At 32.2% G+C, this 12,777-nt stretch overlaps 2 protein-coding genes across 2 annotated transcripts in view; one reads left to right on the top strand and one right to left on the bottom strand.

Annotated features, from left to right (window-relative positions):
• RB1 (RB transcriptional corepressor 1) overlaps positions 1-12,777 on the top strand; it is a 151,878-nt gene that overhangs the window by 87,224 nt on the left and 51,877 nt on the right. The window lies entirely within an intron of this gene.
• On the bottom strand, positions 9,016-10,229 carry LPAR6 (lysophosphatidic acid receptor 6). Its single transcript, XM_057308750.1, has one exon. The coding sequence runs from the start codon at positions 10,139-10,141 to the stop codon at positions 9,125-9,127; it is 1,017 nt and encodes a 338-aa protein (XP_057164733.1). The 5' UTR covers positions 10,142-10,229; the 3' UTR covers positions 9,016-9,124.

Raw genomic sequence — 12,777 nt, forward strand, 5'->3', positions numbered from 1 at the left:
TGGAAAGCTAGTTCTATTAGTAAATGAAATCTTGTACAAATGTACCAGTTAATTTTATGCACTAATTAAAAATGAAGTGTGTGTGTACTCAAAAGTATTTGTCTAATTTAATTCTCAAAATAATCCTTTGAAGTTGTTAAACTATTTTCATTTTATAAAAGTGGAAACAGGTTTAGGAAAGTTAAGTAATTTGTCTAAGGTCACCCAGTTGTCATTTGAACCCAGACTGGTTTGATTCCAAATTCCATGTTCATCTAGTAAAGTGCTCCTCTCATTGTGCCATATTATTTCTGTTGATTCACACTGTTTTTATTACCACTATAACATGTAGTCAAGCATGTGGGACATAATAAAAGGCAACAGTATAAGTAGTTAATTTTATTCTAAGTGAAAATATAGTATATGTATATTTTTTATCTTGAGTAACAAGGTAAGTGTTTTGCCTAGAAGCTAGTTCATAATAAGAAGGGAAGAAAGTACCATTTATGGACCAACTCCTTTCTGCAGTGCACTCTCCTTATTGGTCTACTGGATCCTTTAGGAAGAAAATATTAAAAGAAGACTTTACAAAAAAGAGCAAATTATATTTTGAGAGAAAGTACTAGTGTGCATATGTGTTTGATTCACACAACTCTGAGAAAGAGATTTTAATATAATATATATTTTTAGAATCCCTAATATTTAGGGTTGATGAAATTAGGTATTTGGATCAACAACCTCAAGGAGATTGAAGGGAGAGATAAAAATGAAGTGAATTGTAAAGCTACGTCTGTTTTCATAGACTGAAATGTTAGAACTGAGTTTTCTCTCAGTTTTTAATAAAAGATCCCAGGAATGCCTAAAGTCTTCCATAAGAATGAAAAAATGTAGAGCCTGAAAAGGGAAAGTAAGGAAAGGCGATATCATAGAAATAAAAATTTTGATAGTATCCTTGTTTTCTACTAGTGGGCTAGTCTAGAGAAAAAAAAATACAGATATTCAGAAAAGCACAAACAAAAATAAGGATAATAACTTAATTTATATGAATAATTATCCACTGAAATATGAATAGATGATTATTTTAAAAGATCTAAGAATATAAGCTCAATTTAGTAAAATAATTCCATTTCTTGATAATTCTTAAGAATCAATGAGGCATTAAAATGGTTTTTTATATGGTTCCTCATATGTTAAAAAACAATAAGTGGAAAACCCAAAGTAACTGAGATGACTATTATAAATTAATCCAAGTCTTCTCCTGTACTAAATGCTGATATGAGCCTGAGTTCTTGATCCAGATCTATTTATGGTTTTACATATAAAATCTTTTCCTTATCTAAACCTTTGCTCAAGTGCCTTCTAGTCTTGCCTGCCATGTTTGACTATTTAGTCTATTCTTTTGTCTATGCATTTGCCTCCCTCTTTAATCTTTAGAACACTCTGACACACATGAGTAATTGGTAGAGTTCACTGTGGAGGAGACTTGTCCATTCATGTCTCCCTTTCTCCTCCCCTATTGTCCATATTATATATGTTTTCCTTATTCATGAATTGGCACAAGGGACTAAAGAAATCTAGGGATGTTAAAAAAATAATCAACAACTCAGAAATGTCCCTTAGATGTAGCTCATAGAAACTCGCTGTAGGAAGCAGTACTTTTACAAAGCTCATCACTGGCTTAATTCTTTGGAATCTTTCCTGATCATCATGCAGACCTGCATCAAAATGATCCTCACTTATGAATATAACATTGCGATGTAGAAATCACAATAGATAATACTTTTGCATGTGTGCTCTTATAGGCACTGTTAGAAGTACTGAAATATGTTAACTCCTTTATTTTGCAAACTGTGAAATAGATGCTGTCATTATCACCATTTCACAGGTGAAGAAACTGAAGCGCAGAGAAATTGAGAACCTTTTGCTTATAGAGGTGTAACTGAACTCCAGCATTGTTAAATGCACGCGGTGTTTGCTGTTATACGGCAGGTGGAATTTGTTTTATTGCAGGTTCACAAAACTAAGTCGATGGCAGAGCTAGATTTTTAACTCTGGTTGTATGGTTCCAGAGATGGTGTTCTTAACCTCTGTGCTGCCTCATGATGTATGTTAGCTTACTGCTGGGTATATGCAGTGCTGTGATTGGTTTCTTTATTCTTGCTTTGTCTGTGTTTGTGGCTTTCTCTCTGTGTGTCCCGGTGCTGCAGCAGGAGGAACCTGGGCTTTGAGTTACCACATCTCAGTTAGTTTTCACAGAAGGTAAATGATGCTGTCCTTATTTTACAAATAAGAAAAGCTGAGGTTCAGAGATATTATGTAACTTGCTTTGGTGTGATTATGAACAAGTCATGTCTCTGCATCTCAGGTTTCCTCGTGTGTAAAATGGGGATAATAGTATTTACCTTTCAGAGTTATTGTGAGGGAATAAATGGACACTTAATGAGAATGGTATATTTTAGAAACAGAACAATTGTTAGTTTCCTACATTCCCTTTCTTCTACTATACAGTGATTTCTTAAGAACGGAGAACTGAGAATACGATTAAACAGTATTGGATCTGTTTATCCTCGCTTCTAGAAGTATGTAGAACTTTTATCCTGAGGCGCTCCCTTCCCCTGTTGCCTTTTTAAAATAGAAAAAGTTCAGGGAGAAAAAGGTGTAACTGAACTCCAGCATTGTTAAATATGGGCAGTGTTCACGTTATACTGCAGTTGGAATTTGTTATATTGTTTTAGTTATGAATCATGTCAGTTAATTACCCAAGGGCAGTGTTAGTTCATTATTCAAGTACAAACAAGAAGGGAGATAGCAATTGTAGAAGAATAAGCTCAGAAAGATCCTCTGTGCTTATTAACCTGTGGAAATGGAAGCAATTGTACTCTTGTTCAGAGGGTCTTTTTCTGTAAGGTCATGATGTTAGGAAATTGCTTGAATATAGTCTTAGAATTTTCAGTCTCTAAACTTGTAGTTATATCCTAACTGTCATAGTGAGGAACAGTTCTGGAATCTGGATGTGAAAGAAACAAAAAGTAGAAGTATCTTATGAGATATCTATTTTAATTAATATAGTTCCTAAATCCCTCCAGCAAAATAAGAAGCTATTATTAATAATGATTTTAGTAAAATTTTAGAAACACTCTGGGGCACTTGTTCCTAAATCATTTAATTAAGTTCTGTTACTTTTCATAATAAAATAGAACTGACTTTTGATATTTATCTTCTCCAAATATTTGTGGCATGTTCTTAAAACTCTGAACGGTCACAACCTAGTCTCTTTCAAAATGCATGTCAGTGGCCCTTGTGTGTGTGGTTTTATTAATTTACTGATTGGTTCTTCATATTTTCCACTATTGTCAGAAATAGCCAAATATCAGAAGTATTTATGGTATCTTCCTGTAAGTGTGGATTTAGAACTGATAAGGAAATGTAGAATAGGAAACAGCTGGATTTGCTTCTCTTTCAAAAAACTTTTTATTCTTCTTGCAAGTTTCAGTGTTTCTTGCCTCTGTTAAAATATAATTTCTCTTTAAGATTTGATTATACTCTTTAAGAATTCTCCAAAGACTAACAGAAATCTATCTGTCTTGCTATCTTTTATTTCAGTTCATTTCCTTTTTGGAGTTTAATATCTAGTCATTTTTATCCTTACTAATAAATTAGTAAAAATTTATTTTTATTAATATCTGATCATTATCCTTACTCTTTCTATGTTTTAAGATAATTATCTAAAAGTTTTTCATTTGCATGTTAAGTAACACTAGTTTTTATAACTTAAGTTTTGTCATTTTTGGTTTTTTTCTTTTAAAAAGTAAAAATGAGAAAGGCGGAAAAGTAAAATGACTCCTCTTTTACCAATACATGAGTCCTAAACAAAAATGAACATAAGATTTCCTAATCCAGTACTGAACTCTTAAAAATGTAAACTTTTTCTTAAAAATATAAAGTTTTACACTGTCTTTGTAATAGGCATACTGGAAACTTTCAGTACTATGTACTTTTAAAACCAGGATCTAACTCACATATTTAAACAAGGTCTTCTGAAAATAAACTTTTCCACAGTCCAGTTTCAAGTGAAGAATAAATGGCGTGGGTAGATGGAGAGTGCCATGGTAATGCAAAAATGATATACCTGACCTTTGTAATTATTTCTGGGGAAACAACAACTTTTTCTATAATCTCTTACAGACAAACTGTTCGTAATTGTCCCTTTCGATTTTTTAATACATGTCCATATTTTTCCCTTCTCTTTATATCAAAATTATGTGTATTTTAGTCTAAAAAAGACTTATAAGACCACAACGGAAAACATAGCAATTTTTGCCCAACAGTTTTGAAACCGGTTATGTTGACCATCACACACTCATTCACTTATGTATTGTCTGTGGTTGCTTTTGTGCTGTAAGGCAGAGTTGAGAAGTTGCAACAGGACCGTATAGCCTGTAGGCCTAAGATACTCACTATCTGACCCTTGAAGAAAAGAGTGTCTGATTCCTGATGTATAACATTAACATGTTTCCCAAAGTCTTACACTCAGATAAGTGTCATAACCTTCAATATCCTTTCTATGCTGTTCCTCACCCCATTCCTTGCTTTTTAGTTTATCTTTCTTGTGTTTCTTTTTGTAAAAATAAGCAAATATATGTATGCTGTCTTATTTTGCCTTTTGTTATACCAAAGATAGCATACCATATATATTCATTTACACTACTTTTTTCACTTAACGCTTTCTGGAAATCTCACCATATCAGTTCATTGAGCTCTATGTAATAAAGAATTATTACACCTGCATAGTACTACATTGTATATGTGCTGCAATTTATTCAACCAATCTTCTATGCTTGGACTTCTAGGTAGTTTCCAGTATTTACAGTTTCAAATAGTGCTGCACCTTGTACATATGTTTTTACATTATTGAAATTATGTCTTCAGGATACACACATAGAAATGAGAATGCTGGCTCAAAGAGTAAATGTATGTGTGTGTGATATGGCCAGATTCCGGTCCACAAGGATCATACCATTTTCTGTTCCCATCAGCAGTGTATGAATGTACCAATTTCTCCACAAGGTTGCTCATTTAATTTTACAAAGTGATGACATTAAAATATTCTTTCCATCTTTCATCAGCATCATTTCAAAAAAGAAAGGCCATTTTAATAAGGGAGAGAGAACATAAAAGGATTAGAACAGCTCTTTAAGTTTAAATTGAATAAATATATCTCTTAATGTGATTGTTTTCTTTTTGCTGAAGACAAATGCATCCCTACCCTGTAATCAGAGGAATCCTTTTAAAATGCAAATCTATCATGTCTCTCCTAACTGGAAATCCTTCTGGGCTTTCCATATCTCCTCAGATCTTAACTTGGCTTTATTATGGCCTATAAGTACATGTAAAGTCTTGGCCCTATATCTCTAGCCACTTTAGCTTTGTTTTAGTTCTTTCAGTATATCAAGTTCTCTCCCAAAGACGTTTGCATGTGCTACTTCCCTGGCCATCATTAAAGAAATAGATGAGTCAGAAACAAACAAAAGAAACCCCAAGTTCTTAATCCTGGCTCTACCTTAACTTGTTATGTGACTTTATGCAAGTTACTTAGACCTTTAATTCTTTAATTAAGATGACCTATAGGCTCTTTTAGTTTTAAATTGTGAATTTTCCAGAAGTCATTTTGATGAGAAGGTTAATAAAATTAGTTGATTCTATATGAGTAAAGTAAGGTTTGAGTTTGAAAAGTGGTTATTAAGTTCATGAATTATCTTGCTTCTGGGGTTTTGTATCTTGGATTGTTTTTGCCACTGCTTTCAACACTTGAATCACAATGTGATGAGAGATAATTTTGTATCCTTTTTAGGAGCTATTGAAGTAAATCTTTTTTGAGAGCAGGAGGAAGGAGAACGACTTGATAAAGAAGTTGGCCTGGAGTTAATTTCATACTATTTTATTATCTTGATCTGTTGCCCTGTTTAATTGATAGTTCTTTGTATTTTTGTAAAATTATCAGAAAAATGGGTAGCAGACATCAGGTGAAAAAGTTGAAGAAAGAGAGTAAATAGGTAATTAAGAATTCATGATTTTAGGAAAGTGTATATGTTGATTTCTAGAAAATTTTGTAATTAAGTAAAATTGTTGACCATTAAATACTCTGGTCTATTTAAAGATGTTTTGTGTCTTTAACTTTGTCCATTAGTTCCTTTTCATTTAGAATTTATTTCTTGGAAATCATGTTATAAATGGATAATTTGATTTCCAGCCCAGCCCAAAAGAGCTTTTTAAAAACATTTTACCTTGGGATTATGTTAAGTTTCATCTATTAGTAAGCACTTTATAAAATTTTCTATGTATTTATTCACAACTAAGGGCACTAGGTTACATCTTCCCTTGCATCTGGGGTTGGATTGACATGTAAGTACTAAAAAAGTTTGGGTGTTGGGAGGTACTAAGGATTCTGCTAGGCAATAAAACTTAGTATATTGACAAGAGATCATATATCTGGTTCATTCATTAAGGGTCCAGAATTACAGAACCAAAAAGCAATTGCTTTAGATACAAGTCATGAATTAAATGTTTCTCAGTTGGGTATATGAAGTTTTATATGTTTTTAATTATATTTTATATTCCTCAACTGAGTGACTAATCTTTAAATACCAGTATCTATAAGATTCATACCTCAAATTTACTTTCAGTATTTTGAATGTAGAATATAAAGTCAAAACTCCTTGATGAAGTAGTGTCTCCAGTTTCTTTAAATTTTTTGTACATATATTATGTACAGCACATAGATTTTCATTCATTTTTTGGTAAACTAGTTATTTAGTTATTATTTTCTCAGAAAAGATCATTTCTGAGTTTAGAACCAGTCATTAGGATCCTGGAGAGCTGTTTTCCACACCTTAAAATGTTCTCATCTTCTGTTCCTTTGAAGGGCATTAATGTGGAACAGAAGATTAGTTAAATTATCTACTCTTTTATAAAGATGTTAAAAACAGTGGGCATACTTTTTTGGGAGGGAGGGCTTGATACTATCACTTTAAAGTAAAAAAAAGTAAAATTCTCAAGAGTTCTCAAGAAATTTTCGGGGGAAAGAAGAAAGAAAATTCTGAGTATATAATTTACCATAATGTGCAGTGCTAACAAAGGAAAATAAATTTAGTACACTTTCTGTCTATGTAGTTAAGCTTTACCCAGGATTTGAAATTCTAGAAGATAAAACTAGTATTCATTATCTGTTGGTATTACTTTGTGAAAAATCTTACAAAACTTTTGATTCATCTTTCTGTTGACAAGAGGGCAACAAAAATGTCTCCAGTAATCACAGTAGTAACAAATATCTAATGACTATTTTGCTTGTATTTTAAAGTAATAGCCATACTTTGAGATCTTGCTTACAGATCTTTAAGCCCAGGAAAGTTCTTAGGAATCTCAGTTACAAACTCTCAGCCCCTTTTTTCCACATCATTAAGTTGTTAGTTGCTTTTCACGAGTGCTAGGTATATTTATCTTCTGAAGAGTGATATCAAATAAAGGTATATTACAGGGCCAATTGAAGACAGTAAGGATTTATTTTGCTTTTGTTTTATCTAGAGGAAACCATGGCTACCTAAAGAAAATCCCTCCATTATTTTATTGAAAATGGATTACTTATCTAGCAAATGACTATGATTTGTCTGAAATCATTGTAGCCCAAACCCAGAGAACAGCAAAAATCAAATTTAAATTAAGAGTAACTGTCCATAGCAACCCTGTTGGGACCCCTCTCACTCTTGAGAGCTTCTTCTGTATCTTCACTTAATAAACTTCTATCACTTTAAAAAAAAAAAAAAAAGAGTATTTGTCCAAAGTTGTGTTCAGGACTTGAAAGATTAGATGTAAAAATCAAATACATTGAAAGCTGAATTTAATTATGTCATTTTTCTCAAACAAAAAGCATTCTTTTTTAGTTAACTTTGGAGAACTGCTTGAATTTAAAGAAAATATGTTGGAAAATGAAAAAGTTTTAGTATAGTTGGTACTTAATATCTACTAAATTATAGCTCAAATTGATACCTTTTCTGTGTTTAAGAAAATGAAAATGTAGTTGTACTGAACTCAGTACAACAGGCCCTGTAGTTTTGCTGCTTTTTATATAAGGAACTATGTTTTTACTTCATAAATTATTTTGACATACATTAACATTTTGTGTACTGGAAATAATATTTTCAGCTGTTCAATATTTGACTTTAAAAATGGTCAAAAGAGAGAAGGGAAGTAATGTATTTATTGATCACTTTCTAAGCACCAAGTCTTATCTTTCACTATCTTACTATCTGTGGTATTTCTGACTTAAAATACATATACAGGTTACTTACTGTGACAAAATATGCCTTTAAAATGTACCTCCATGTAGGTTTTTTTTTTAATGTACTAGCAAAACAGCATTTTTTAGTTTCTTCCCTCTCAATTTTCGTGACATATATTATTTTGAAATTGAACACTATTATATCCAGAAAATAGACCAAAATAATAATTTTAAATCATACATACTACATGGTTAGATAGCACATGCTTCTTATGCATTGCCTACAAAGACAAAAGCCTGAATATTATTTGTAACTGCTCGAGGTCCCCAAATAGTGTGTTGGTATTCCAGAAGACATTTTTAGCTGTTTTTTAAAAAGCACTCCAAAACCACTTATTATTTCAAATTATTCTCCTTCTCATTTATATTATAGTTCAAGAAACATGATTAGTAGTTTCAATTCAAATTAAATAGAAATTAGATGTAGAATAAAAATATTAAGTATGCAAAACATTTAATTGTTATAAATCATTTAGTTTAAAATTGCTAAGAAATTAAACAGTACACATGGTCACCAAATGATTTAAATCATAGTCGCTTTTAGACTTTGAACAAGTCTTTTAGGAATTTTTTAATGAAGAAGGTACAGGTCAAAATGGCTCAGAAAAATAAAATGGTTATGTATACAAGAATAGAATACATTTTAATGCTTAACACATCGAATACAATTTTTTATACTACTAACTTTAAAATGTCCACGTGTTCATTTTCCTTCAGAGGTGGAGAAATAGTTGTCCAAGAAAACACTTCTCACGTTTGAAGGAACTTAGAGTTTCCCAGTGTAGTCCCAGCCGTTTCATTTCAGGCAGCTTATATTGTAGATTCACCGTCCAATATCTTACGACTTAAGGTCTGTAGGTTATGCTGAATAAAGTTCTCTGTGCTGTGAACTTCAGAGGATCTGAAGTCACTTCTTCTAGCAGACCAGTTTTTCATTTTTATTGAATTCTGAATTGTTTCCGACGTGAAGTAGTAAACTATAGGGTCAAAGCAACAGTTTGAAACAGCGATGCAGAGAGTGATTGGGTACATGGTCCTTACTGCTGCCACTGCTGAGCAATTTACAAATGTTTGTGTTCTCATAAGAGAATATAAAATAAGATTGATATTGTAAGGCACAAAACAGAAGCAGAATATGACCAAATGTACAAAAATCATTCTTAAAACTTTAGTTTTGTTTATTTTGCTTCTACTTAATGTAACAGGTTTATTTAAAGTTCTTAGCACCACACTAGAACAAGTTACGTTTAAAATTAGAGGAATAAAAAATCCCACTATTTCGATGAAAATTACAATCCTTGAGAGATACGTTTTCCATGTGGCTTCTGGAAATTTTTCAAAGCAAAAATGAGAGTTGGTGGACTGAAAAAAAACTGCTGGTGCACTTCCTCCTATCACAGTTAGCCACACAGCAATGCACACGAGTTTTGCATTTCGTTTGGTTCTTAAAGTCTTTGACTTAAACGGGTGGACAATTGCCAGAAACCGATCCACACTAATACAGGTTAAGAACAGAATGCTTCCATACATGTTGGTATAAAACAGCATCACTGAAATTTTACAAAGTAAATCTCCAAATGGCCAGTTCTGTGTTGCAAAGTAAAAAATCCTGAAGGGTAAAGTAAAAACGAAAAGCAAGTCTGACATTGCCAAGTTAATCATGTATGTTGTGGTTTCATTTCGCACTTTGAGGGTGCAGATGAAAATATATATGGCAACACAGTTGGATATTAACCCAAGCACAAACACCATACTAAACATGCACCCATACAAAGTGTACTTAAAGGAGTCATCATAGGAGCAATTGGAGCTGTTATTGCTTACCATTATAAAGGCACGTCCAGTTTACAGAATTGAAGTCCTTTGGTCAGCTGCAGTCTTCTTTGGTATTCAGATTGTGACCACTTTATAACCTCCAAAGTATGTGGAAATTCTTTGTATCTTTGGATGGTTTTATAAATATTTCCTTTTTCTTTGAAATCTCGATAAGAAACATGAAATTCGTTGTTGTAAATTTTCCACTTGGTTCTTCAACAGGAAAATATTCTCATTTTCTAATCCAGAAAATCCGTGAATCCAGAGTTTGGGTAACTGACGGACAACTTTTGAAAAATGTAGTCAGTGAAGCCAACCTGTTGGATTATAAATTTAAAGAAAAGCTGTGTTCTGAGATGGGAATAAAACTACTCCTCTGGTAAACTTGTGTTTCAGCAGTCAAGATGAATATTCCAAAATTTAAGATTCTTTATGCTCCAGAATATTTAAGATGAAGGTAGCAGTCTTTTTTTTTATTTCAGTGCCGTTTCAGGGACTTAAACATTCCCAGTTTGGTCTCACTTCTTGCTCCTTTTGAATGAAGTTTTCCTTTTTGGTGTTCCTGCAGTGGATTCCAGATGGCAGTAAGCAGAAGAGTCTTTTAAAGTTTCCGAAATAAATTCCTAAGCGTGTTAGCTCTTGCTGAATTGAAGCCTTTTCCTCCGTTGCCAGATGTATTGTGAGATGGGCTTTCTCTGAAGTGGAAAAGAAAGGCTTGCTAGATTTGTAGTATGACATCACAGGAAGAAAAGGCTGGGCTTGGACAAAGAAAGGTTTCAGCCCCGTTTGTTTACTGTGCCTTTAATCTGATAATGTGTCTGCTGGGAATATACCTAGGAGGCTTGCAAATGGTCACTGGCTGTTGAGCTGAGCCTCTGCCCTTTAACTCTTTTTATGCGGAAATACCTTCTGGGATTTTGGCCACCTTCTTTCCTTTCTTTTATTTCTTTATTTGGTAATATGAAATCAGTATTAAGCCTGTGTTTCTCTTATTTGACTGCTTTTGTGTTTGGAATATGACTTTTTAAAGGAAATAAAATGTATATGAGTGTGTATTTATAAATTGAAATTGTGGTATCTTATATAGCATTAAAAAACTATTTAATGACTTATGAAAAGGAGAAATGTAATCTTTAGGCATAAAAAATACTTGACTGACCAGTGGTAGTTTTGCCACTCTTGGCTTCTGTTTGCCATAATTGCTTCTCAGGATTTAATTGGTATGATTGTGAATGGCTCCAATCCTTTATCTCTTCGATTTTTGATAAGCTATTTTCTAACATTCTTTCCTCTTTCCTACAAAATTGAGTTAATATTTTGCAGCACTTTTGATTTTTAAATTACTCACTTTCACCAAAGAATAAATATAAGAATGCTCATATTTTGTGTGGTATTAATCTTACTTATGCACAGAACTAAACTGCATCTTTTTAAACAAACTTTTTTTTCCCTAAATTGATTGGTGTTAAGTTTTGAAGAATGAAAGTTATACCACTTGGCTAAATTTTAGGTTCATAATTTTATTTTCATTACCCCCAGCCTGCCTCTTACCCCTCTTAATATGACATTAACTATGTATGGTTCAGATTTTGTCTTCATTTAAAAGCTCCTATTAGTTGTTTCTGAATATATTTATATTTAAGGGATATTTATTTTTTTAAAGTCCAAAGAACTTAGAAGCATAAAATATGTGCAGGATGGAGGTGATTGAGTATGGATGTTATTTCCTCGAGGATTGAAGATATCACAACCTCTGGACACATACATGTTTTTCTTGTTCTAATTACCATTTTTCAGAAAAGGCTAGATCCAGTAATGGTTTACTGTTGCTATTTTCTAGTTTGGTTCAATTTGGGCCAAAACTCTGTCTTTCGAAGTATCTATTAGGGAAATTTAGGAAATTTAAGAGTGATTTGTTTTTCCTTCCTCAATTACCTAACTAATTTAAAAGGAATATGTTGCAAAAAAAAAAAAAGGAATATGTTGCAGTAATATGTTTTATGCTGATTTTATACCGTCAATTATAAAATTAAGTTTAGCAACTTCTGTTGTTTGTTGATGAATCCTGCCTGAATTGTATTCTTTTTTTATTGTTTTGACTGGGACATTTATAATTGAGTAACACCAAAAAATGAGTATTATTTATAATCAATGAACTTAAGTATTAAAGGACTGAATTCTTTATGTATCACACTGGTATGGGAAAGAGGTAGCATGTGTAAGTGTTCATATTAGAAGGCAGGTGAATAGTAATGAAATAAGGAGTAATCAATAAGCTTGTATTTTTATTGAGAAAAATTTTCTATTATAGTTTCTTAGTAATCTATTAAATTGATAATCTCTTTAGTCATCATTAAGTAATAAAAATAATAAGCAGTCATATGCCCTGACCTTGTTTACTTCTGCTTTCATTTTGAATATGGCATTGTCTCAAACAAAAAGTTACAATGTATTATGTCTACATTGGAATATTCTTTCACATATTGATGGTTATTCACTGGACTTCTTATTCACTTAACTATTCATTTCTAGTTTTTCTTGTTTGAGTTATTGGTGCTTATAGATCACTATTTCTTGAATTAAGCTTTTTGTTATTATCAGGATGTTAGTGTATGTTTGTATTTCTAATTCTGATACAGTGTTTGACC

Source organism: Ursus arctos, unplaced genomic scaffold (genome assembly GCF_023065955.2).
Source record: "Ursus arctos isolate Adak ecotype North America unplaced genomic scaffold, UrsArc2.0 scaffold_10, whole genome shotgun sequence".
In the NCBI taxonomy this organism is placed as follows: Eukaryota; Metazoa; Chordata; class Mammalia; order Carnivora; family Ursidae; genus Ursus; species Ursus arctos.

Coding starts and splice junctions, on each gene's coding strand:
- LPAR6 (XM_057308750.1), bottom strand. CDS start 10,141: ATGGTAAGCAATAACAGCTCCAATTGCTCCTATGATGACTCCTTTAAG.